Source organism: Zosterops lateralis (genome assembly GCF_965231275.1).
Source record: "Zosterops lateralis genome assembly, chromosome: 12".
Taxonomy (NCBI): Eukaryota; Metazoa; Chordata; class Aves; order Passeriformes; family Zosteropidae; genus Zosterops; species Zosterops lateralis.
Window position 1 is genome coordinate 14,097,146 of NC_139772.1, and position 26,581 is coordinate 14,123,726.

Below are 26,581 nucleotides of genomic sequence, written 5' to 3' on the forward strand. Positions count from 1 at the left end.
TGTCCGGTCACCGCCGGGACCCTCCGGGACAGTCCCCGTGTCACGGCCCCGTGTCTGCATTAACGGCTGCCTGACGGGGCCCGGGGCGCCCTGGGCACATGGCGCCGAACTGGGAGCAGTGCTGATAGCCCAGAGGGTCCTGGGACCGGGACCAGCTCGAGATCCGGGCTGATAGGAATCCTCTGGAATGGAGGGGGATGAGGCATTGTGCAGATTGCCCAGAGAAACTGTGGCTATCCCGTCCCTGAAAGTGTCCAAGACCAGGCTGGACCAAGGCCAGGGGCTTGGAGCAACCTGGTCCAGTTGAACGTGTCCCTGCATGGCAGGAGGTTGGAACGAGGTGCTTTAAGATCACTTCCAACCCAAAGTATTCCGGGATTTAACAAGGAGACGCGCGTCTCCCGGCCCCCGCAGAGGAGCAACGCCAGGCACCGGGATGCGCCGGAGGTTCCCAAATGTCCCCGGTGAGCACGGAGCAGGGCAAGGTGCTGCCCCGGGCAGAGCATCGCCAGGATGCGGGGAGCGGGGCTGTCACGGCGGGGCCGCCCTGCTCCGGTGCGGGGACACGGGGACACGGGGACACGGGGCCAGCCCGGCGGAGGCGGGGGCAGCCGCGGGGCTCAGCCCGGCCGCCCCGGAGCCTCCCGCGCCCCGCCCGCGGAGGGGCCGTTCCGGGGCCGTCCCGGGCCGTGCCGGCATGGCGGGGCTGCCCGGCGCCTCGCGGGCCCGCAGCGCCTCCCCGGGCTCGCCCCCGGCCCTGGACGGCTCCTTCTTGGTCTCGCCGCTCGGGTGGCTGATGTGCGCCCAGGCCGTGAGTACCGGGGAGGGGGCGCGGAGAGGGGGGAGGGCATCACCCGCTCCGGGGCTTTTCTTCAGCTCCAAACAGCCCGGGTTCTCTTGGGCTGCCGCTCCGACCCCATCTCCGCTGTCTAACCCAATTAATCCCCACCCCTGAGACAGCGCAGCCCCCTCTCTCCTCCTTCCCTCTGTAAGCCGGAGGAAAAGTCGGATTTTTGTCCACACGCCCCTTGCCGGCTGTAGCTCCGCTCGGTGCCGGGCGGTTCCCAGTGCCAGGCACGGGCATCCCGCAGGACACAGCCCGCGGCTCGGGGCGAGTGTGGAGCCCAGTGACTCCAGGTGAGGCGCGCTGGGGCTGCTCGTGAGGCTCTCACGCTCCCTGGAACACTCTTAGCTCTCCAGGTTGTTCTCCCAGGCTTTGGCGGCTGCTCTCAGAGGAGCCCAAGGGTCCTTGCGCCGTCAAATGGAGCAGCAGCATCGCCTTTCTATTGCTTCAGCATCAGAGGCAACAACAATCCCCCACCGGTGCCCTCCCGGGACCGCGGGTGCCACATCAGTGCGCGGGGGTGTCTGTTCAGCTGGGCCACTTGTGACCTGCCCACGGTGCTGCCTCACTGCGTGGGAGCCTCTTTGCTCATCCCCTCTCCTCGGGACAGCGCTGTGGGACGTTCCCTGAGCAGCCGCTGTGAAACAGCTGGCACAGACCTGGCCCCTGGCTCCAGATCCCTGGGCACGGCTGTGCTGGTGGTGACACAGGGACAAACGCTCAGGGAAGGGGCTGGGAAGGATGTGCTGGGGGTGCCGTGTAGGAGCGTCAGGAAAGAGAGAGGGAAGCAAGACCAGCTTCAGCAGAGACGGTCCAACCCTGCAGCCGGTCCCACCCCTGCAGCCCCTTGCTCAGGCCAGACTGTTAAACAGGCTCCTGCTTTCCCTCGCCAGCAGCCAGAGGGGGCAGCTCACACATGCCACCTCCCACCCCTGCAGAAGCCCCCTCTACATGTTTCTCCCTGGCACATATTTTGCGATCACGAGTGTTGGAAATGGATGTGAGGGACAAGGAGGCATTGTCGGGGCGGCCGAGCAGCAGGGCGTGGGGCGCGGGCAGGACAAAGGCTGTTGTGTTTCCTCCATGACAATGAGCGGTGCGGGCTCACACAGGGGCACGGCGGCTTTCCAAGGAGCCCTTCTCCTGCCGAGTGTGCCTTCCTGGAGGGAGGGCAACCCAGCCGCTGGTGGTGCTGGTGTGTCTGGACTTGTGGGCGATGTTCTGTGCTCCTGCTGCAGGAACCAGCCCCTGAACACGTTCCCTGTTTCACCCCACAGGTGCTGGGTTTACTGGTGTGGTCTCTCATCGCCGCCACAACGTACCACCTCCACGCGGCCTATGGCTGGGTGATGTTTGTGTCCCTCTTCTTCTGGATACTAACCCTCCTTTTCTTCGTGATTTACCTCCTGCAGCTTCATCAGAAGTTCTACATGATCCCCTGGCCCCTCGTGGTGGGTAGTTGAGAGGGAGTGAGGGGGGATCCCAAGAGGGAAACATCTTGGTAAGATAGTCTGGGAAGGCTTCAGTCTCTTCTGGGCTGACGGAACCAAGTCCCCCGCACTTAGCACAGTGACATTGTTTCATCCTGCCCTTGAATTGCTTAGAAAATGGTCAAACCAAAAAGTCCCGTGTCAATCTGGAAAGTTACAGCCACCAACTGCTGCAGTTGTGGTGTCATCCAAAAACTCCCCAGCACAACCAGGGGAGCATTTCATGTGGGAATAGGGAGGAATGCGAACCTGAGCCTTTTGCTCCTGCCTCACCTCAGCACGCACAAGGCCTGAGCCCAGACCTCACGGCCTCCTCTTTGCTTTCCCCAGCTGATGATCTCCAACGCCGTGGCCACCGTGCTGTACATCACCGCCTTCGTGACGTGCGCGGCCGCCGTGCAGCCGACGTCCTGGCGGCAGTGGGACTACAACCGCCGCGCCGCCGCCTCCGTGAGTACCGCGGGCAGGGGAGGGCCGGGGCTGGGGCAGCCGCCGTGCTCACATGTGGGGTGCGCTCCTCTTCCAGTTCTTCGCCTGTGTCACCATGATCACCTATGGGGTGAGCACCTTCTTCAGCTTCCGCGCCTGGAAAGGGCTGGGCAGCAACGCGGCCACCAGCCAAGTGACTGACCACGCGTAAGGAGCGGACGGCAAAGCCCGGCCACGGGCCACTCTGCACCAGCTTGTACTGGGCTTGGTGGCTTGGAGCCTCGTGTGCCACCAGGGCTCGTTTTGGGACCAGCCTGTGCTGGCAGCAGTGGTCAGCACTGGCTCACGTGGATGCTGCCCTGTGGTTTCTGGTGATGCTTCCAGCTGACGTGCCCACAGCACAACCCCACTGGCATCGCCACTGGGGGACATGGACTCGCTGGGGCTGCAGCTCCTGCTCATCCTCAGGGGTCATCTGGATCCTGGAGCAGCTCCACTGATGGGGCTCAGCCAATCTAGCACAGTCCAATACTAAAATTCACTAACTCCAGCCCAGGCTCCCCTCAGTGCTCATTCACAGCTACAGTGTAAGTAATGCAATTAATGGGATGCAGAAACAGTGGCAGAGCCAGAAGATGGGAAGCAAAGCAAAGGAAGCAGTCATAACTGCTCTTGTATTGAGTTCTAACAATTTGAATATGAATTTTATGCTTTAAATAAAAACATTCCTAAATCCAGCAGTGGAGTCTGTCATGAGAAAACTTGTCTTGAGAGGAGGCAGCACATACAGCATGGTGGGGACAGCGGAGATGTCACTGCAGAGGTGGCTGTTCCTTCCCACTCCATGTGGGGTTAGCCCATGTGGGCTATGGAAAGAACAAGTGCACAGGGTTCACCTCTAATTGCTTTATGCACACACATGCTCAGAGTGTGCATCCAAGACCACAAGAATACCAACGAGGTACCAAGGCTTTGATCACTCCCTCTTCCTGGCTCAGCACCACACACTCCTGAGTTCACCTAATTAACCAGCAACTCAACTTTACCCACTAGCTGCAGGTCATTTTCAGAAATTAAAATGAAGTCTGCAAAAGCTCTGGGAACACAGGCAAGATCAGCACCTCAGGAGAGGGAAGAACCATCCTACTCCCTCTGCAGAGTGCTGCAGACCACAAATTCACCTTTTGGCTGTTTGTCAGAACAAGAAGTGATCCCCAGCCAGGCAGAGCAGCTTTTCTTTTCACACCCTCCTTGTATAAGGTAGTAAAAGTAGATTGAGCTCAAAAGCTGGTGCATGGTGAGCTACACTGCAAATCTTACTGCACGCTCTGCATGGGAAAAGTTTTACCAGGTTGTCTGCAGAGGCAGGATCAGGAAACACAACTGAATTGATGGAAGGTGAGAATTGAAAAGGAACCGGACACATGGCATTGGCCAATGACAGATCTGCCTTTATTTGCTTGTCAGTGAGTAAAGCAAGAGTCAAATTTCCACAATTATGAATATATAGACATATATATATATAAAACAGGAACAGTAGGAAAAAAATAATAAAAATTAACATGGGAGATCATGTTACTGAATTTCACAGAACAAGTCTAAATAAAAAGTTTACTTTTAAATACTGATAAAAGACACTAGTCTCAGCTTTCCAAACTCTGACACGTTCCAAATTAGTTTAGTTGGCATTTCTCCAGATTCAGCTGCATCACCAGGCAACTGAGGCTCCAGAACCTCCATCTCTCTGGGAAGGATGTGATCAAAGAAATGATGGGCTGTTCTTACAAAGCAGATGATGCTGATCAGCACGAATTCTGCCTTGACACCTTGTGAAAAACTTGCCTGCACACACTGACTTCTGAGTGAAAACCACATCCCTGAGAACTGAGCACTTTTCCTGCCAGATGACCAGGCTGGATGGGATTGTGAGCAGCCTGCTCTAGTGGAAAATGTCCCTCCCAATGGCAGGGGGGCTGGAACTGGATGATTTCCAGTTAAGCAATGGTGCTGCAGGAACAGAAGGAATAAACTGTTCTCTGTGTTCAGCAGAGACAGGACAAAGAACAAGGAGCTCAGGCACTTTATATCAGAGTGTAAAAGGCTCCCTGCAGCAGCAGCAGCAGCTGGGCACTGCAGAAAACTGCCCAGACAAACCACGGCAGCTTCTAAGAAGATCCTGGCAGACGCGTAAAGAGAAGTTTGGGTAGAGCTGGGGAAAGGAAGACTGCCTCTCACGGTCTCTTTCATCCATTTTGTAAAAGGGTATAAAAATTCCAGAAAGCTTTGATTTCACCCCCTGCAGAAGGACCCACAGTCCCGGCGCTGCCCCGCCGCACACCCACCTCCCTCACTGCTGCTGTGGAGCCGAGTCCCGCCCCTCTGCCCCGGCCTTCTCTGCCTTTCACCTCTGAAATTTGAATAGACCTAGCTTAAAATACAACAGAACTCCCTTCAGAATGACTTGTTTAATGGTTTAATGAAGTCACCACTAACGCACTGCTTAAATCCAGAGTTCGACCTTCTTTTTCCTAGAAACAAGAGAAAAAAAAAAAGAAATCCATGACTCCACGATGGTTTGGAATAAGCATTTCAAAAAATGAAATGGGCAATACATTCTCTGCTGCACCAAACCGATATAAAAATTACAAGTTACTTGAGCATCTGTGAATGAAAGTGAACCCAAGATTGTGCAGGAATCCCTGGGGTGAGGGGCTGTCACCCTGCCAGTGCCTGCCCATGCCAGAGCAGATTCTTGCTCCCACCTGGTTGGGAATGCTGCGCCGCTGGCTCAGGGATCTACTGAAATCTGGCTCCTGTTGTTTGCCTCTCGGAGACCCCAATCTGCAAATCCCAACTGAAACTCCTCCTGCTGCTGATACATGGACTGACTCTTTCTCTTCAGCCTGTCCCCATTTCCACAAAAGTCACAGGGATGGGGAAAGGGCAGAGGCATAACCACAACTGTGACTCTTTTGCTCTTTGTCAGACAGGACTGGACTGACACTGGAGAGCATTGATTTTCATTTTGCTAAGAAAAACCTAATCCAAAAATCTTAGCATTTTTGTTTATTTCTCCAGCTGGAACAGAGAGGAGGAGAAAACAAATGAAAGAGGCTTAAAAAGCTCATTTTTGGATAGACTAGGAATAAAAAATGAAAGAAGATACTATAGAGTCAGAATGGCCAAGGTGGAAAGGGATCTCTGGAGGTCATCTGGGCCAATCCCCATGCTCAAGCACGGTCACTCAGGACCGTGTCCACACAACTTTGAAATATCTCCAAGGATGGAGACTCCACAACCTCTCTGGGCAAAGAAGCTGTGACAGTGCTCAGAGACTGTCACAGTGAAAAAGTGTTCTCTTCTGTTCATTTGGAAAACAACGTTCACAAATGCAGGAAGTTCACAAAAGCAGGAAGAGCTGCTCCACATGCCAGCTTCATTCATGTTTTCCAGAAATTATTAACTGTGCAGAATGAGTTTAAAAAGCCATTCAGTGAAGTATTTTTTCTTTTGATTCCATTACAACCTTTGATTAAATACTGTGACCTACTGGAGTAACTTTTCCTTTGGCACTCTCAGGTGGAGCTACACAAAACCAAGAGCCATTGTGCCAATGAAAATAAACAACATGATATACTCACAGCTCTGTATTCCAAGAACATTTCTTTGAAAGCCAGAAAGTCTGTAAATGTGAGAAGCAGATCAAATATATCACCTGGCATTTCATCTTTGTGCTGTCTACAGAGAAAAAGAAGTTGGAGAATGAAAAAATTGCACGATAAAAATTCATTATTTTAAAATAGTACAAGGTCAAAAAAGACAAGTAGAACAATATCAGTATTTAAACAAGAATGTAATTGTAGGTTATCATACAGCAAAACTGCAGCCAAATATTACCATGCAGTATTTCCAATCCAACTACATTACGACATTTATCTAAATCCAAGACCTATGAGTATCATATCAGTCCTTGAAAACCAGACCTGTTTATTTAGGAAACATGAAAAATTAAACAGATTCAAATATTTTAAGATACTCAGTTCCAAATTACACTTGATTTTCTTATTCAAGGGGAAAACCAGTGATCTTTCAAAAACCAGCTCTTCAGGATGCTGGTTAAGCTCAAATAACCCATTGCAAAAGCTGAACACAAACCAAACTCTTCTCTGAATGCTCCATATGAAAATTGCAATAAAGGAATTTAACCACATGACTGAAACACCACCAGGCTACTGAGGTGCCTGGAAGAGATACACAAGACCCAACCTTTTAAGAGTCTGGCTTCAAAGTGACAAGAAATATAGAAATTCTCCAGCAGTCTCATTCTGATTTCTCTTCCTACCCCTTCTAACCCAACATATTTCAGCATGACAGTTCAGAAATTCAGAGTAGCAGGACATGCTGAATGCAAGAAAAGTGGTCAGCCACTGCCTGCATGAACACTTCTTTTTTAAAGTGCAACCATTATCTAAAGGGAGAACAGCCAAACCTAAGCTTTAATCTAGATAAAAAGTACTGAAAGGCACATAAGCCACTCCTCAACCAAAAGCAAAGCAGAGACTTACTGCAATGACACTGTGAAAGCAACCATATCAAACCCACGAATCCGATCAAGCAACTTCTCTTCAATGTATTTCTCTACTAAAGAGATCTGAAAAAAAAAAAAAACAGACAAACCACCCCAGTAAGATCACAACAGATTTCAGAAGCAGATTTCCAGCAGCATCCTTGCTCTGACACCTTCTTGACACTCTGCATGATCCTCACTGGGCACAACTGCAGACTCTTCAGTGGGTGTGGCAGGTTCTGTCCTCACACCAGCTCTCAGGCACAGAGCTGCACATTTTTTGCGGGGGATCTTGGGGAGAATAAACACTGACTATTTGTATCTAGTAACAAATATTTTTCCAACTCATTTAATGGTAATGAAAAGTAGACTGGTCTAGTTTCTTGATTATGCTTTGCATAAACAATGTGATTGAATTATCCAATAGAAGAAATGGAGAAGAAGAACCCTTGTCTTCACACATTATTTACTACAGCAACTGGCTAAATTTCTATTCAAGAGAGCTACACAACTTCCAAAATATCTCCAGAAAATGAGAAAGGAACCTAAAGCTTCAGAAAAAAACTTTTGCTGCTCACAGATCATGGCTGTGCTTCTGGAGGAGGCAAGAGCATGTTGGGATCTGTTCCACGTAAGCTCAGTATTTTATAAAGGGAGAACTATATTAAAAAAAATAAAGTAATACAAATGAAAAATAGGAAAAGATATCTTACATATTCATTAAAAATGTCCGTATAGATGAGCTTGTTTTCTTCCGAGTCATCAAACTCCTGGTAGTGCTTCTCCAAAAAATTCCTCTGTATTAACTGGAAATCATCATCTGGGCCATAACAGAAATGCAGCACAGAATTACGAGTTTAGTCATTCTTTCTGTAACACAAACCCCACATTCACTGGTCCTCTACTTCCCTCTGTAACCACAGAGCCCTGCACACGTGCAGAGTTCATCACATCAGCACCACAGCTGCTGCCAAAGCACCACTTCTGAGCCATCTGTGAGAGAACAGAGGCTGCTGGTGAAATATTACCAAAACAGTCATCCTGCTCTACATTTATTAATAGTTATTTATTCTGAACCTCTTTCTGTTTTGGCTCTAAACTCAGCAAAACATCTGTATTTTTTATGAGAGTGAATACCTCTTCCCTACAAGAGCTCAAAGTAAGTTTTTTTTCTTTGAATTTAAAAATATTAGTGAAACTCCCAGGTTCAATATTCAATTGCCAAAGAATTTTTTTTTCCAGTTGTGGAAGAATAGAAGAGTACAAACGAATGTGGTAGGTCACCATGGAATTCCACAGAGCAGGTCTAAATAAAAAGTTTACTTATGAACACTGGTAAAGGACACCAGTCACAGCTTTCCAAATTCTGACACGTTCCAAATTAGTTTAGTTGGCATTTCTCCAGATTCAGCTGCATCACCAGGCAACTAAGGCTCGAGAACCTCCATCTCTCTGGGAAGGATGTGATCAAAGAAATGATGGGCTGTTCTTACAAAGCAGATGATGCTGATCAGCACGAATTCTGCCTTGACACCTTGTAAAAAACTTCTCTGCACACACTGACTTCTGAGTGAAAACCACATCCCTGAGAACTGAGCACTTTTCCTGCCAGGTGACCAGGCTGGATGGGATTGTGAGCAGCCTGCTCTAGTGGAAAGTGCCCCTTCCCATGGCAGGGGGAGATGAGTGATCTTTAAGGTCCATTCCAACCCAAACCATTCTGTGATTCTGTGACCATGTCTGTGCTTTAGAGCTGGATACAAAGAAATAAAGTTCCCCATTCTTGCAGCTTTCAGTGCTGGAATAGAACCAGCTCCCAGTCTGCAGCTCAGGCACTTTATATCAGAGTGCAAAAGGCTCCCTGCAGCAGCAGCAGCAGCTGGGCACTGCAGAAAACTGCCCAGACAAACCCTGGTGGCTTCTAAGAAGATCCTGACAGACATGTCAGCAGAAGTTTGGGCAGAGCTGGGGAAGGGCAGGCTGCTTCTCACAGTCTCTTCCATAAAGATCCCAGAAAGTGATTTGATTTCTCTGTGAGATGCACAAGCATCTTTACTGTTTTTCTAATGAGCAGTGTACTTCAGTGATGTGGAAAGTAATTTTCAAGAGTCATAAGCACACAGAAGAATTTTATGTATATTTTTACTGCTCTACTAGGTTAGGGGTTCATGGTAAGAAAGAAAGGAAAGCTTCCATGAAGCAGGCAGGAGCTCTGTATGTTAGCTAATTGACAGAAGAGCAGCTGGCAACAGGTTTAGCAGCCTTGTTGTTGTCTGTACCTACTTGCAGACCTTACCCATTATGATATCCTCCAGATAGCCAACAACTGCATCAAACTCATCAGAAGTGGTGGAGCTGAAAGCAAAGGAAGACAGGATTGCATAAATATATATTTTGATCACAGCAGAAATTAAAGTTAAAATTAAAAAGTGTCTACAAAAGCCTAAGTAAAAAATAAATGCAGTAATTACAAGATAACTGAAAAACTTCCTTGTTTCAACCTACAAAATAATCCATGGCAATGATGAGAAGACTGCTCCGTGGAGATTCTCATCAGGCCTCTACTCTATTTCCTCTCAGTAAGTTGCCTAATTGCAAGAAAGAATAAATATTGTTTTACTGGCATTACTGTCAAGGTAATTCCAGTTCTGGTGCAAAAGAATGTAAAGAGTGTAATTAGAACAGCAAATTAAGCCTTTTCCAACTCACAAATCCCAGCTGCTACCAGTTTCATTTCTCCTTCCTGCACATGGTGATCACAGAACTGTAGACACTCTAGAGACTATTTTAAAATATTTGGTCTTGTGGAACGACTTAAACTGAATGTACAGGCAAGTATTACATAACTGAAGAAACTTAAATTTTTTTCCTATGCAAGAAACATCCTTATATGAGCCAAATAAATGGGATAATCTCCTAAGGCTATTCTATCATGAGCAAATATTAAACACCATTATGGATCTGAATTCATCCAGAGGAGAAATCTTTGGTGCCAGCATCAGGAGTCTGGATCTGTTATTGTGCAACTTATTCAGACACAGGAAATAATCCACAGGATGTCTTTGTCATCCACAGCTCATCTTTACTGGGAGATAACCTCTTCCTATTTTCTCCAAGAGATGAAAGACAAACTTGTCTCACACATGAGGGAAAGAAGTCTCAAAGAAACAGGGACATTTGTCTTTAAGAAAAAAATTCGCCTCGATCAGTGAAAGCATCATTTAAATTCAATTGAATGTCTCTTTCCCATTAGTAAACAGAGTAGGATAGCCCTTCAGACTAAATTTTGAAAAGCTCATTAAAGTTACTTTGCTATTAGAGAATACTCCAGTGAAATTAATGCAACAGTAGTTTAGCCGACAGTTATCTATAATCAGGCTCGCTCTGATCAGGAAAAATGAAGAGATCTTTGATTTAGAAAGGCGTCTGCTCAGCGGGCGATATCCTGGCAACAGCCTTGCCACTCCAGGAGCGGAGCCGAGGCCGGGACAGCCCGCGAGAGGGCGGCACAGCCCGGGAGCAGCCGCAGACTTTGCCGGGGATAATTCCCACTCCTTTCCCCACCCCCAAAGAAATGCTACCGCTGGTTTTACAGCTTGTCCTAACAGCAACAGAAAAAACGTCAGTTTAAACCCTGGTTTAAGCCTGTGCAAATAACGGAATTAAAACTGTTCCAAAAGAACCCAATTCCATCTCCTCGTACAGCACACGTGCATCCACACGCCTACAGAGACACGAGCTCACCAACCCTGCGGTTCAATTCCCTGTCACCTCATAACAGCCAGTCTGGGCCAGCACACGGTGCCGCTGTTCAGAGTCTGAGGCTGAAAGGGTTAAAGCCGCGCACGACAGAGGGACAGTCACAGGTCCCCTCCTGCCACAGCTCTTGGGGGAGGAGCACGGCAGACACTGTGGGTGAAGCAGCATCTCAGCATCTGCCACTGTGAAATCTGGTGGAGGCCACCCGTGAGTGGGCTGAGTTTTAGAAGGAGAACACTCAAACACAGAGGAGGAGTCTCCTCTCAGCATCAGCGACATAAAACCAAAAACACTCTTGAACAAGAGAAATACTGAATTTAAAACAAACACCAGAAAAAGCAATTTCCAGCCTTACAAGGCTTGCTCTGACCTCTCAGCAGAGCTGCCCAGTCCTACATTGACCACAGTGATACTTAGTTTGACTTCACCTAAACTCTGCACTGATGTTATTCCCTCCTGCAGCTTTGCATTCTGCACCTTTGTTCCCCCAGCAGGCAGCATCTGCTAAACAGTATGGTGTAAATTTATGTAATTATATTCCTATCAAGGTATTTTAATTAGCAATTAGCTTATTGAAAATCTGACACAGGAGAATGTAGCATACTCACGTGGCTACACCCAAACTTTCTCCATCAGAAGTGTCCATTGTTCCTGCCTAGCCAGAGTGGAAGAGACAATCTGTGTGCTTCAGCTGTTAGTGGTTATTTCTTCTTTTTGACCAAAGTGCTAAGGAATAACATGACTTAGTGTTAATACAAATTCAATTGCTGAACTGCCATACGTTCCCCAAAATGCAAATCAGGCGATAAATTTTAATTCTTAAACGCAGGAATTCCAACATCACATTCTTCCAAAATTATTACTACTACTTTCCTATAATAACCCAAATAATCCAGAAACTTTCTCTTCCTATTCAGAGAACAGGCTCAAAATGCAACCATTCCCTATAAAAGGGACGTTGGGTCACCTCTACATCTTTCCTCCTGAAGCATCTATGACTGACCATTACAGAAATACAGTCAGACAAGGTAAAGGTGCCGCCCCGCTCAGTGTGCCCCAGGCCAGGCCCGGACAGCGGCCCCAGGGCTGCGGGCAGTGCCGGGGACAGGGCACACGACACCCCGGGCCGCTGGGAACCCGCCGCTTCCCGCCGGGCCCGGAGCAGCCCCGGGGCACCACCGCGAGCACAGCAGGAGCTGAGCCCTCCCCATCCCCATCCCGGGCCCCGGCGAGAGGGGGCAAAGCCCTCCAGCGCCGTCCCTCCCCGCAGGCACCCAGCCCGCCTCACTCCCTCCCTCTCCGGCCCCAGTGCAGCGGGCCGTCCCCCTCCCTGTCCCCGCAGAGCCCCCGGCAGTGGCAGGCCCGTGTCCCGTGTCCCCGGCCCGCGGTGCCCTGTCCCCTCCCGCCGCCGGGCCCGCGCCCCGCCCGCACCCACCGCCCTCAGCCCGGCGCGCGGCCCCCGCCCCTCGGGCCGTCTCCGGGGCAACGCGCTCTTCCGCCCCGCCCGCGGCCAATCACAGCGCGCCCCCGCCCCGCTGGGCCCGCCCGACCAATCAGAGCGCGGCAGGGCCGCGCGGGAAGGCGGAGCCGCCGCCATGGCGGGCTGGGGAGCGCGTCCTGCGCCGGGCCTGAGGGAGGGACAGGAGACAGCAGTATTGGCTTGTTACAGGCGTTGTTTGCTTGGTAACGGCGTCGGTAAAGCGGATTTCCCATCAGAGAGCAGAGCTCCGAGGGTTGGGGGCAGCCCGCCAGGTGCTGCAGCCCAGCAGACCATGACCTGGGCCCGCCCGGCGCGAATGTCCTACGGGAGCGCAGACCCGCAGCTCGGTCTCAGCAGAAAAGGAATTAGAGAACAACAACCAGCCTTCAAGATGTTTTTATTTTTGAATGGACAACTTTGCTACAATTCATTTCCCCCGCTGAGGGCCTGTGGAGTCACCGGCTCCCCTCCCCAAAGCCCTGGGGGCGCAGGGAGCGGGGTCATGGAGTATCCAGCTTGACAGAATCGCCCCCGGCCCGGATGACGGCAGAAAGCCAGTCAAAGTATACAGTCTTTCCCTTTGTGAAATGAACAGGACAGTTCTCTGCAACACAGCTCCCGCCTCTGCCACCCTTGGCTTCCCCTGCCCAGCACCAGCTGTATGGAAGACGGTCTGGGGCAAAATTTTCCAAAGCATTCACAGGTTTTCCATAAAGAACGCAGACACATAGTCCCGTGTCCACAAAGGCAGCGAGGCTCTAGGGTCACCTGCAGTCCAAGGGGACAGCAGATGCCTAGAAGCCGTTGTGGACTTGGGCCTGAAGACCTTAATCTCATACAGCAGTTGATACACGAGTTAGGAGTCCTAGGCACTTCTGAAAATTTTACCTCAGTTAATCCTGGCCAGGGAAACCAAAGCCCTGAAATTACTAGACTCTATTAAGGCAGAGTTCAAAAGGGTTCTGTCCTACCTCTTCCCTAAAGTATGATTTGTGACTTTGTACCTTAGGGATAAAAACCTCATAATTGCATTTGGAAGCGCTTAAAACTTCAGGTGATTCTGAATTTCCAACACCCTCATGGCAGTGATGACGGTCACATTTGCTCATTGAACACTGAGCTGGAAAGGACTCGGCCCTGACTGAAAACATGGATACAGAAAACATTGTAAAGTACAGTCAGTGAGGAAATGAGATCCCTGTGGCACAGATTTGCCAGTCTGACTTTAATCAAGCCAGGCATCCAAGGTGGAAGAGAATCCACATTTTAGCAAAAACACTACCCAGCACTCTGCTGCTGGATTCAGTCTATATTTGGACAAAAGTCAACATGAAAACGATGGACAGAACTTTCCTAATTCACACATCTCTGGATGAAGTTCAGCACCCTTGAGTTAGCAAAGGCAGAAGGTGAAAGGAGTTGCTAGAGAGCTGGTTTCTGGGACCTGTGTGCAGAGCTCTCAGCTCCTGCTGAGGTCTGTAGGAAGACAGAGTGCTCAGCAGAAGAAGCAGCCTCAGCTCTGCTTTGTCAGTACTTCATAGTACAAAGATAATAAATTATTTTTAAAATAAGCTACATTACACCATGAGAATTCACTACAACAGCCTCTGCTGCTGAATCACTGCCAAGAAGTGGGATGGTTTTGGTGTAAGTTGTATGTGAATTAGTGAAGTTCCACACTATCCACAGGCAGATATTTTAAAAAAATCAACCGGTGCAAGACTTGGAAGAGCGAATCACATCCTCCATTGGTGCAAACTAAGCAGAACCCCACTGATTTTTGTGCTACTTCACTGACACCAGCTGTGAACCCTGATTCCTTGTAGAAACCTAGTAAAACTCAAGAGCTGCCTACTGAAGTGCATCCTTAGCATACAAACATCACAAATGTGTAATTAAAGTGGAGCAGAGATTCCCACTGTATGATCCCTACCAAAAATAGGAAGTGTGGCCCCAAACCTGCTCAGAGCAGGACTGACACGTGGCAAGCAAGGTGCATTTTTTAAAGAGTTAAGAATAAGACTGAAATTGCTATCCAAATAACCTTGTTTTAAATAAACTGGTCCAGAATTCTCCTCTAATATTTTAAGATATATTCAATTTGGAAAAATTGAGCTAACTTTCAAAAACAACACTAATTAAAAAAGATGTTCGATGATACCTTAAAAAATACCCAGAATATCAAATTAATTCCAGTCCAGCATTATAATTAGTTAAGAATACCTCCTGAAAATTATAACCTCACAAAAAAATGTGGGTACTGAAGTTAAAAGCATCAGAAACGTTATGTACTTGAAAATACCACTGATCTTTTAACATTTAAAAACAAATCAGAACATTCTTTGGAATCACCAAGTTATTAAAACCTGTGAGTTTCTCTACAGTCTCCACACTGTCTTTTCAAATCAGTCTGTGTACAGATTCAGTCTTTGAGCAGTTTAATATTGGAAAATACAGAGTCTCTGACCAGCAGGAGGCTACATTGAACAGGAAAACATTGGCATTCTCTTTTTAGTACTGACTTCTGCCAAAAATAGAGACTTTTGAGCACAAGCCAGCACGGCCCTGTTTTAGGAAATACTTATGTTCTCTTCTTTTCTAAAATGCATTGTATGTGTACTTCCAGTGCAAATTTTTTCAGCACTTGCGACAGGCGAGAAGGAAAAGGGGAAGAAGAGACAACTTCCTCTGCTCTTGCTCGGAGGAACCAATAGCCATAGCAGCTCCTGACTGCTGAAACCAGCTCCCATTGCTGGCAGCTGGGAAGAGCTCATTAAAGATTTCAGTTTTAAGATGAACAGATTACAGGTTAGCATGAAATCTGGCCGTGGCTATGGTTCTATGTGCATAAAGATTGGCTAGAGATGCTTTCCCCTTTCAGTATTGGTTGGAGTTCATTAAAAACAAGTCTGTGGTATTTCTCCACGTGTCATGAAATGTGAGAGATCTGTCTGACTCGGGTTTGTATTTCCTGTCGACACAAAGGGCAGGTCTCCAATTGCAAGGCACACTCCATGCACAGGTCACTGAAGGAGAAGAAAAAACAGTTAAAGCCTGCTTTTACAGTATGAAAAAACAATCAACAACAACAAAATACAAACACTAAGCAGTTTAGTCAGCCTGCCAGAGGCACAGTCAAGTCCCTCAGTGTGGAGATTAGGAATTGCAAGTCAGGTGTTGTGGATCCATTTACAGGCTTTGAGAAGAGCTCCTGCTGCTCAACATCTCCCAGACCTGCAGCTGCTCCTGCAGTTGTCAGGATCCCACTTCCCTGTGCTCATTAATCCTAGCACTCATTCTGCTCTGGAGAGCAGCAGCCCCAGTGCCTTGCAGCAACTTCTCCACTTCTTGTTGGCACATACCAGACACATCTCTTTAACTTTCCAGCATCTAGAAATATGGCAAGATTCCTTCCATGAGTGCTCTAAAACTCTAAGGAACTGGACTTAACTGGATTAATTTCCTAGTAGGCTGCTTAAAGGCAGGAAGGTGCTATTATGGTATAACTCATACTGCTCATTTTTAGCTTTTAGAGGAATTTGTGACTTGAGACAATCCATTTGTTGAACATTTAGGGAGTATGTGAGTATATTATGAATTTTCTGCTCTCTTCATGTGATCTGGATTTCAGAGCACCAGTATCAAGTACTAATCAGTATAGCTTTTGACATTAGGGAAATAAGACTCAGTTGCCCAAGGCAGCACACAGATGCAGCCTCTGTAGTTCTCCAAATAAACACACAGTTAGAGGTTCAATCTGCTCAGGTCTAGGATGAGGGGAATAGTGGGAATACTGTCTTTAACCTCAACACACTGCATCCTTAAAAGGAAGGAAGGTTATTTCCTTTATCCTGGGGAATCAATCAAGATGAGTAGGGATGGCATATGGCCTCATCTAGGCTGAACATCACACACACATTTTTTTATTTCTTTGGATTGGGATTTTTTTTTTTAAGGTTTTACCTGTGTCCACATGGCCTGAGTTCTGTGTCTGCTACCTCATCACAGCAAAGTGTGCAGCAGTTCTCTCTGATACTCACTTGCTTCAGCAAAGCCAGGCGCCTGTGTCTGAAGGGAGAGACAGATCCCCCAAAATTAGTCTGACTCAAAGCAATAGATTCAAAACTATTCTGAGAATTGCATCAAGGCCAAGATAACACTTGTAGCAGTGCTACACCACACTGCTGATAAACATCGATCACAGCTGCCCACAAAAAGAGGCTTAACACATCCAGAGACCTGCAAAACAGTCTGATTCCCTATTCTGGTCTGTCAGAAAGGGACAAAGAGGGGATTAAATAACAATTCTCCTAGTTCCCACAGCTGAACACTTAAAGAAATGGTTCTTTTGTACCTGGGTACCTTTGGGAGTTAAGAAAAAAAACCCCAAACAAATAAACTTCAGAAACCCATGTATCAACAATGTACAGAAACCCTATAATGCTCTAACACAGTTTAAAAAAATAAATCCTGCAAATTAAATCAACATCCCAGTATGGCAGCAGCGACAAGGGAGAGAAAATAGGAAAAAACCCTCATTGGATGAAATAAGACACTTCCCACCTGGAACACACACACACACAACACCCATCACAACTATTCGATGGCAAGGTGATATGTCTTGCCCCAACACCAGATGCACCAAATTCAGCACAACTCTGCATGAGTTTAGGTTAAATCCTGTGATGGATAATTAGGGTCCACTCATATAGAGCTTGGCCTTATCTCCTATCACTTTTAAGATGATTAAAGCTATCTTTTAATTTAGGATTGGCTTATCATTTCCAAGCAGTTCAGGCTGTAGGACAGGGATGATCTTTGTTTACAAAAAGAACAAGTGTCCAGCCTTGAATGGAGCCTTTCAGCGCTATTGCATAATGAAGAGTCTGTAACACAGGAGGCCAAGTTTCACCAGTCAGGCATCAACAGGAAACCAGTTTCCCCCAGTTTGTCTCTCATCTTTTGGCATAATCATGTAACAGCTCTCACAGCTATTGCCTGAACTTTGGAAGAGCCGTGCCAGAACATCAACCCCACCTGAGCATCAGCCACAAACTACAAACCTCTCATCCCATGTGGGACACTACCAAGACAGAACACTTAACTTGAAAAGGGAGGGTGACAAATCTGTATCTAACAGATCATGTTAAAGACAACTTCAGACTCACCTAAAGCATCTGCAGTCACAAGCAGAAATAATTTACTCTGGCTATAGGTAGGCACAAAATGATTTTGCAAGTTGTATTTGATTTTCTCTGCATAAATACAATATCCCAAGCCTCAAACTTTGCCAATGTGTGACTCGAACCCAGAAGGGTTTTTCTTTTCTTATTCTAGGATACTTAAGTACCTCAAATACACTTGATCAAAGCTAGATAACTCAAAACCAGTCTCTGAATTTTATTACAGCCAGGGATACCTTCTCCAACAACCCCACTTAATTAGTTGCAATTTAAGATTATTTCAGTCACATACATCAGCACCGGTCTGAGGCCATCTTCAGACAAAGCTGGAAATACAGGGTACACCACATAGGTTACACTGTACACCGTTTATTATTAATAACTTGAATCACATGAGCTATTAGTTTTCATTCTTGCTAGAAGTTTGGTAAAAGTTAATGAAGAATGTATCCAGATCTGTTTCTATCTAGGTTGAATTATATTTAGGTGGGAAAACACTTCTAAATTGGAATAACTTTTGTCGGTACTATCATTCAAAAACAGGGAAATTTTCATCAGGATCAGGACAATTTCAAGACTTAAAATCATTCAGCATCTCCATGCTGCCAACACCACAAATTAGGTCAAATTTAAATAGGACATCTTTTTTTAAATAACACTATTCCTCCTCAATCAACCTAATAAACCTTAAATGGCAGAAGGTATTTCTACTAAAATTCCTTTACTGTGTGGTACTAGTTCATTTTAATTTATCTCATCTTAATATTACAAAATATATTTTAATTTAATGGATTTCAGTTGCATATCTCCTGCCCTACTGATGAAATTGCACTGGAGCCTATTGTCTCATCATTCTAGAAGAGGAACCTATGGAAAAATGACCCCATAAGGAATTTGCTGAGTACAAGGCAAGACTTTGCAACTGAAAACATTTTATTTCTCTGCATGCAAACACACAAGTAAGAGGATTACCTGGGCAAAATGATTTTCTCCTCTGCTGTCAGAAAAGCATGATCATTGAAGGTACTAAACTTCATTGGTGGTGGGTATCTGAATGGTTTTGCCCCAAAGTTGAACTCACATTGTTGATAGGACATGAAACTTGCTGCAGCAAAAAAACCCGACCTGCAACATGATGAACAGGCATTTTAGAATGACTTAAACAATAGTAGAGCTTTCAGACATGTTACTATTACCATTTGAAAAGACACCCTGAGACAGAGACAAGTTTAATACCAGTGTTTTGCAGCTAACTGGGAGAGCATCAAGTTGCAGCTGCATATACTTACCTAGTTTAGTTCTAAGCTCTTGAATTAACTATTGGGATTTATCTGAATTTCTTACTGAGTCAGCCAATAAAGGCTGCCTACTGTACAATATGATTAGTCACATTTTTAAAACCACACCTATCACCTCTCAAATTTACTGGAAGGGACAAAGCTCAGTAATACACCAAGTTCTAACAAGTACTCAAGTTAGTTCCATACTCAAAGAACAGAGCATTAAAGCTGAATAAAGATACTCAGCAGCTCTTTAAACTGAACTAGTCTTTTTCTGCATCTTGAACTTTATTTTGAGGAGAAAATATGGATGAAATTATTAGCCTGGTAGGAATAACTGACAAAGTACCGTAATGTTTAATTAAGCTGCATAGGAAGCTGCCTTCTCAAGTATAACACCAGCTTATCTTTTCTGAAGTAAAATGCTGAACTTCCCTATGAGAGTTAGAGGAGTTCACCGTGAGTTAATTTTAACAACAGTTGGCAAAATAAGCCCAACACCTGCCTGAAATGCTACCAAGAGACATCCTCTGATGAATATTCAATATGCTGCTCCAGGAGCTGGCCCCAGTGAATGGCAGTCAGTTAACAAGCCCTCTCCAACATTTACAAGATAGGCTTTATTTTTCAGAAGATAAATTCCTCAGGCACCAGAAAATTATTCATCTTTGCTGCAGCCTCATTGTATTTTAATGCTATGCTAATTTGACAGTATAAAACACTGAGCTGAACATACCTTTGGAAAGTCCAAAAGTTTTTTTTTTTGGGCCCTGAAATCCACCTGTAAAATTATATCCTTCTTACTGATTTCTAAGCAATTTTCAATGGGGAAACTTGCTTAATGATGGCTTCAGGAAAGTAAATATAAATTTACATCTCAAATTGAAAACTCTTCATATAATTAAAACAATTATCCACAGAGGTCATGTCCTTTCAAATGAGCAGATACTTACACAGCAGATGAAAATACTTGCTTCTCGGCAGGAAGCTGGTTTCCATTTAAATAGAAGATCATTTGCTTTTCTTGCAAGTCTAGTAGAAATCCTATTGTGTCTCCTTACATGCAAAACAAAAATAATTTAAAGATTTCATTTCTGTTAAATGCCAACAGCTGAAACAGTTATTGTTTCAAGTATCACATATGTCACTGTGAGTTGTCTTACTTAAAAGGAACTGTTTGCAAAAGCACAAAAGAAGAAACATTGGTACAGACAGTAACTAAAAAAAAACAAAAAACAAAAAAACAAAACAAACCAAACCAACCCAAACCAAAACCAAAAAACCCAGGAGAAAACAGTAAAAAAATTTAAGTATTTTAGTCTGCCAGAGCATTAATACAACATAGTTGTAGAAGTATTGCAGAATATTTGCCAAAGCCAGAAGAAAGCTGCACTCTGCCACTCCTTGGCTATTTTACACCTGTTGAAAATAGACTTTAGAAAGTGGGTGTTCTGAGGAAAAAAATTCCAATATGCTTGTGCTATTTATTTTTAAGAGGTGTTTTAATTTAGCCATCCTTGGGGGAAAATTTTAATAGAAGAGAAGGCGGCACAGTTCACACAAGCATGGCATGCACAGAATCCTACCAAGATTTCAAAGCTGAGATCAAGAACAGAACTTTGCTGTCCAAGTAGTTATCCAAGAATTTAAAGTAAGCAAGACAGTGCAACTCCTCCTTAAAAAAGAAAAAAAAAGTCTAATTCAGAGATCAAGGTTTTTTCCCCTTCTCTAAAACAGCTCTTTTAACTCAGAAAGGAAGATTTCAACTCTGTTGTGTACGACTACAAACAAGTGGAAAAAAGTCTAATGATTAAATGTCCAATATTAATTGGTGCTGTGATTTTCACTATGCATTTGAAAAGAAAAAGTGTTTAACCAACAGGAGTCTCTTTACACAGACCAGGGAACAAGACTTTAGTGCCCACTGTGCTCATTTCAATCACTTCTTAAGAAACAGTAATTATTAAACCTTTATGATCATCAGAATTAGGCAGTAACTGCTTTGTTCACGCCTATGAAAAAACACCTGCAAGGGGAAAAAATCCTGTGCAGAAATCCAGTTGAGATAAAACAGCAGAAGACAGACTGGATACCTTCTTTCCAACAGGGGTGGGAATGTGGTTTACTTCTGGCATTGTACCAGATCAGCTGCCGGCAGCCGTCGTACGCACACGAGTATTCATCGTCCCCGATGCCGTAACCTTCCTGTGGAGAGAGCACACAGCTCAGCCTGCAGCCATTCCTCACACACAGGGGCTAAAGTCTAGTCTCATTCACCAAACCACTCTTCCAGGAGCAGGAAAGGTTCCTTTCTGTCTTCCCCTCAAGGTAATCTTTTTCTTCAAACCAGTTTTAGTTTAATTTTCACATCAAAAGGGAATTTGTTGGGGTGGGGAGGAAGGGAGAAGGGGATATTGTTTCCAAAGTGTCTTCCATTCTCTGTGACCTCAAATCACTCCTGTCTGTTAAAGTATTTGAAAATCAGTAGGGTAGTACCCAAACAGGTTAAATTTTTGCATCTTAAAGTCACCACAGAATAACAACCACTCTCTTATGTTGAAGTCCCAGTACCAAACTTGTAATGCCTTCCCCACAAAATATCCATGTGCCACCAGAACCCACAGTACACCAACAGAACAAACACACAGCCCCTTCACCTAATTTGTTGCATATTGTGTCCCTTTCACTGCCAGCCTCCCTCCAATTGTGAAAGCATTATCAAGTGATAGCCCTAAGGTCCAAGGCAAATACAAAACCGAAGAGTTTCAGTGTGGGAGAAAAATCTGTCATGTAGCAGAGACAACCATGAAGCCCAAACAGCATTATGGAAAGTAAGTAACTTCCTCGTGCTCAGCATGGTTTGTCTGGAGTGCAAATACCAGACAGCATCTCAGTACACAAGCCTCCCATGTCCCAAATTAAAGCTAAGCCCAGCTAATGGGTGTTTAATGTCATATTTAAGACTAGTCTTTTTGTTACAGATGCTGTAAATAAAGGGCGTATGGCTTCTGAGGCCTGTGTTTGTGGCATACCCAGAGGAGAATATCCTTGTATTTCAGGCACACACCTGATGTATTTAATAACAGCAGCATTTGGCCACCAGCAAAACAGCTGCAGCAATAGAAAAACCATCCTACTCAGAGATGTGACATCTCCCATTTTCATACCTTGTACAAGACACACAGAAAAATACACATACACCAAGCTCCTTAACAGTAAGTGGGGAAAAAAATCTTTTAAGCCTCTTAGCAGTCTAAAGGCAGACACATGGCCTTTTATTTCAAACAGTTTCTGTTACACTCAGTGTCTACAAGGACCATGCTTAGCACAGGTCTGTGTGGTATTTGTTTGATTGGTGTTTTTTGATTTTGTGTATGGTTTATAATTTTTTTTCCTTAGATCACACTTCAATTCCATGCTAAAATGTGGGACTAGACTTTGGATGTGACAGAGATTATGTGCAAGTTATACATCAGCAGGAGACAATGCTATTTCCACGAATAATTAGAAAAAATGGGGAAACACCTCTGAACTCACAGGAATACCTAAGTTAAGTGGTGAGAGAAGCTACTATTGCATTCCCATTGGGTTTCTTGCCACTGGTGCTTGTTTCATCTCCCTAATGTATTTATCTCATACCACCACAATCAATATTTACTCACATGTATGTATTTGGCCTATCTTGATATTAGCGTCTGTGTTTGACTCAGCTGTAGAATGACTTTTTCTATAATAATCAGAAATGAGCAGTTTTAACTGCTTACCTCTACATTAAATACATAATTCTTTTCCTAAATAAATTCCAAGTAGGAACAGAAAGCCATGCAATTACAACAGTAAAGAAGGGCTACAGGTGAATTTCTCACTCAAGCTTAGCCAGTAGAAGTGTCAACTTAAAATCCCAGCAGTGTTTCCATTCTCAGCACTAGGCTAGGCCTAATGTACCTTTTGTCCTAAAATTCTAGCTTGCACTTCAATGAACTTTAATTATCATTTGGAAGGCTGATAACATGGAAAATTAACTCTAAGCTGAGGTAGAAAAGATTTTTGGGTACTAATCATTACCCTTTCTTATTATGGAAATACTGAAACAAGTTATACCATACCATAAAAAGCATACAAAGTTTCTAACACCCATGCAGAGTCAGCGCAAAGATTTAAGAAGAAAGAAGACCTAGTGACATCTCTATGATGATTGACTATGTTTGGACTTCATGGGCACGTTAAAGCACATTTTGCTTTAATGTTAGCAAGTACATAATCTTACAAGTAAATAGTAGGAAGAAGAGTACTTAGAACTAAGAATAAGATACAAAGTTATCTGGATGAGAAGGACAGTAAAGCAAGCTATAAAATAAGACAGCAGACTTGTTCTGTAATCTCAGGAAAAGGCAAGAAGGTAGAGGGTTTATTCTTTTTGTAATCCTTATTTTTAATTAAAAAGCTTCTGCATTCCAAGACTGTCCCATATTGCTGCTACCAGCAAGCCCAATGATACCATCTTATCCCAGAGTGAATTTGAGTTATTTCCCTTGTTAAAGTTAATTTAATAGGAAAATGTGTTAAAGAGAATGATGAAATGGCTGCTTGGTGACCTGTGTAAAGGACAGTGTATGAGAAACTGCTGCTCCTAGTGACTTCTTGCTTGCTTCCAGAAACAGACAGTAACTACTGTGATCTAAAGAATTTCCAAGAGATTATGCCTCAAGAAATAAGTTCCCTGTAGCTACCAGACAACAGCCAGGAGATAATAAGCTGTCTCTGCTGCAGCTCTCATGACTTAGGCGAACAGGGTCAGTCTGTAGTGACAACAATACTGACTTCTCTTGTACACTAAATTCAGCAAAAACAGCTCTTCACGGACACAGAAAAATTGAAGGAAACAATCAAGTGCTCAGTTATGACCACAGAATAACCAGAGCTATTTTCACAGATGTTGTAAGAAGGAAAATACTGACATTGCATCTCCAGCTCAATGACATGCAGGTACTCACATGGTTGAGAAACTTGCTGTCTTTGGTTGCCCATCCTATCTGCATCACTCCTGAAGTAATGACTGTCACTTCATAGTACCAGACTCCAGAGTCGACACAGAACGTGCATCTTACGCTTTCAAAGGATGAGGCATCACATCGTGCCTACCAAAACCAAGCAGAAATCCAGTCTCTACAAAATTAGCATTCAAACAAACGCCTTTCTTCTCTGGATCAAGTTTCTTGCATATAAGAATATACCAACATAACTTTAGAGGTGTTTTGGACAAAAGTGACCTCTCTTTATAGCAGTAGTTGTCACATAAACTAGTGGGTAGGCAAGACTGAGAATTGTCCAGCAGTTAAGCCACAGGCAAGGAAAAAAAAAAAAAAAAAAGAAAAAAAAAAGAAGGTAGAAAGTTGGCCGAAATAATTTAAAGACTAAGACAACCAAGACAGGAAAACTTACATCACTGGTTGTCAACTGATTCCTGGTAGGAAGGACAAGGAGCCATTTAATGTTAATTCATGAAAATTCATCTCTAAGTAGTCAAACAAGTTTTTAGAAGGAGTTAGAGAGGAACAGAATCATATTTTGACTCAAACTGTTCACAAAGTAAGTGAAAAGCCATCTGACTCTTAAGAAGCCTTCTCACTTCCCTGAAGTTTTGGGGCATAGGCCTTACTTTAGTGTGAATATTTCTACAACTGAGATCAGGGTTACCACCCTTCGAAGACAAAGCAAGTTTTCTCTACAAAGCTGGCAGACAACATGGATTCATTCCACAAAATCACAGGAGCAAGTGCAAAGCAAAAGCTGCCTTTTTCTTTAGCCTCTTTTTCAGGTTGAAAACAAGAAACAATTTCCTACCTCTAATCCATGTGGTGAGATCTTCAGGTATTCACTGACATCGTTACTGTTCAGCATAGCCCTAATGTTGGTCAAGTCAACCTTCTCATATGTAAACTGCCTGCCTTCTTTTAAAACTGAAAAAAAAAAAAAAAAAAAGAAAAAGAAAAGTTAGTTACTGCTGCTGCAAAACTTGATTGTACACATTTCCTACACTGATAGTCTCTCTAGGACCCAGGCAGTTTTTGGCATAATTGAATGAAACACTGAGATTTTGCCTGCATGAAAACAGCTTCCAATACAGTGTGTGTTAAATACCCTCCAAACATGAAAGCATGACCTGTGCCTCTGACTAGAGCTCCCACAATCTAATTAGTACTTGCAGGAAACCCACAGGCAAATGGAAGGCATCCAAGTTCACACCAAGATGCCACTGTTTCAGGATTTACCATTGTATTTGTACATTCAGTGGGGAGAGTTTTTCTGATTCATTGCAGTGGAAACAGATTTGTCGATAGGAAGAAGGGGAAAACAAGGATTTAAAGGTTTATATCATTTCCTTTTTAGTTGATGAACTTGAACTGAGCCAAAGCAGTGCTCTCTCTCTCTGCTTGCCCTTTCTACATGGAAGGATCAGAAGAAGCATTTCTCTTGCCAGGTGTCAAATTGTTGACAGAGACATGTTAATTTACAAGTCAAAGATCTTATCTTAGGACCCTTCATATAACTCAAACTTGATACAACACTTACACAGACATTTACTAAACACAGCTGACACTGGCTTTCCATAAGCTGACTAAAGCCCCTAAAGCCCAACAGACCTTTTACCCAAATTTATCTAAAAGGCATTAGAAAATATAAGGTCATTAGAGCTGCTGCAGCCTTGAAATCTCAACTAACCAAGCAAATTCAGTGATTTTTAGTAATCCAAAAGCTCAACCTAGAGAAGTGCTTTGCCAAACACTTTTTACTTCTGATCACAAAAATCAAAAAGTATATTTAATTTAAATAGTCTTCAGTAATTCTTTGAGCCAGTGTGCCAGTAGGGAATGACCACAGGAGTGGCCATCACCAGGACACATTAGCAATCCAGATGTTCCACAGAGACAGAGCTGCACTGCTGAGCCACTCAGCAAATTTGCTGAAGTGTAGGCTACAGGAAATTGGTGCAAAGAAGAATTTTCATTGCAGCTCCAACTTGCAGAGTACAAACCACTTCCTTTCAAAAACATTTTCCTTGCCAAAATTTTCTTTCCATACAATTACACTGGATATATTTGTTGGTGTGGGATTTTTTTGTTTTGTTTTCTTTTTCAAAGAGATATTACAAATGAAGCCAGGTACACTAAGCGTTCATACAAAATGAAGACAAAGCAGTCCTCCATCTCTTTGGAGGAGTGATTACTATTAAATTAATCCATCCCTTTGTTATACCTACACAGATTGTCTAAACTCCACTGGGCACAGAATCCAACCTGGCGTTTTAAGTAGTCTGGATTATCTGTCCATTTCTCCAGCAAGATCAGTTGGTCACTAATGCACGATTCAGAAACTGTCATTTTATTTTCACCTGCAATTTAAGAGGAAAAAGAGTAATTGCTATCAGCTAGGGATAAGTTTAGTTAAAAATAATAACATCCTACAAATGCAGTAGAATTCTATATGCACATCTAAACCTCAATATTACAAGCAGCATGAAATTGTTTCCCCAAGCAGATGTGGAATT

The 26,581-nt window shown here is 44.5% G+C and overlaps 3 protein-coding genes across 8 annotated transcripts in view; 1 reads left to right on the top strand and 2 right to left on the bottom strand.

Moving 5' to 3' along the window:
• Positions 1 to 697: 697 nt before the first annotated feature.
• On the top strand, positions 698 to 3,480 carry PLLP (plasmolipin; the record flags this gene model as incomplete). 2 transcript variants are annotated; one of them, XM_083870335.1, is made up of 4 exons in its annotated part: positions 698 to 811; positions 2,122 to 2,295; positions 2,665 to 2,784; positions 2,861 to 3,480. In XM_083870335.1, the coding sequence occupies 4 exons, from the start codon at positions 698 to 700 to the stop codon at positions 2,972 to 2,974; spliced, it is 522 nt and encodes a 173-aa protein (XP_083726461.1). In that variant the 3' UTR covers positions 2,975 to 3,480. The 2 variants fall into 2 exon arrangements, with proteins under 2 accessions (XP_083726461.1, XP_083726460.1); XM_083870334.1 differs by having other exon boundaries at positions 2,665 to 3,480.
• A 1,742-nt stretch (positions 3,481 to 5,222) lies between these two features.
• On the bottom strand, positions 5,223 to 12,570 carry ARL2BP (ARF like GTPase 2 binding protein). 2 transcript variants are annotated; one of them, XM_083870548.1, is made up of 7 exons: positions 12,525 to 12,570; positions 11,698 to 11,815; positions 9,627 to 9,685; positions 8,044 to 8,150; positions 7,329 to 7,414; positions 6,405 to 6,501; positions 5,223 to 5,291 (listed from the first exon to the last, which is right to left on the bottom strand). In XM_083870548.1, exons 2-7 carry the CDS (start codon positions 11,733 to 11,735, stop codon positions 5,229 to 5,231), a joined length of 450 nt encoding a protein of 149 aa, XP_083726674.1. In that variant the 5' UTR covers positions 11,736 to 11,815; positions 12,525 to 12,570; the 3' UTR covers positions 5,223 to 5,228. The 2 variants fall into 2 exon arrangements, with proteins under 2 accessions (XP_083726674.1, XP_083726675.1); XM_083870549.1 differs by having other exon boundaries at positions 12,521 to 12,556.
• Positions 12,571 to 14,990: 2,420 nt separating this feature from the next.
• Positions 14,991 to 26,581, bottom strand: part of RSPRY1 (ring finger and SPRY domain containing 1) — a 33,686-nt gene continuing 22,095 nt past the window's right edge. For all 4 annotated transcript variants that reach the window (XM_083869929.1, XM_083869930.1, XM_083869931.1 and 1 more), the window contains 8 exons: positions 26,294 to 26,425; positions 24,877 to 24,992; positions 24,027 to 24,170; positions 21,126 to 21,237; positions 19,986 to 20,088; positions 18,725 to 18,877; positions 16,533 to 16,637; positions 14,991 to 15,595 (listed from right to left, as the gene is read on the bottom strand). In XM_083869929.1, the coding sequence (XP_083726055.1) occupies positions 15,499 to 15,595; positions 16,533 to 16,637; positions 18,725 to 18,877; positions 19,986 to 20,088; positions 21,126 to 21,237; positions 24,027 to 24,170; positions 24,877 to 24,992; positions 26,294 to 26,425 (962 nt within the window). In that variant the 3' untranslated portion in view covers positions 14,991 to 15,498. The remainder of the gene's footprint in view (positions 15,596 to 16,532; positions 16,638 to 18,724; positions 18,878 to 19,985; positions 20,089 to 21,125; positions 21,238 to 24,026; positions 24,171 to 24,876; positions 24,993 to 26,293; positions 26,426 to 26,581) is intronic.

Coding starts and splice junctions, on each gene's coding strand:
- ARL2BP (XM_083870548.1), bottom strand. CDS start 11,735: ATGGACACTTCTGATGGAGAAAGTTTGGGTGTAGCCAC. Junction 6,502..7,328: donor GCTTTCACAGTGTCATTGCA/GTAAGTCTCTGC, acceptor TTTTCTCTGTAG/ACAGCACAAAGATGAAATGC. Junction 5,292..6,404: donor TGTTCTTGGAATACAGAGCT/GTGAGTATATCA, acceptor TCTTGTTTCTAG/GAAAAAGAAGGTCGAACTCT.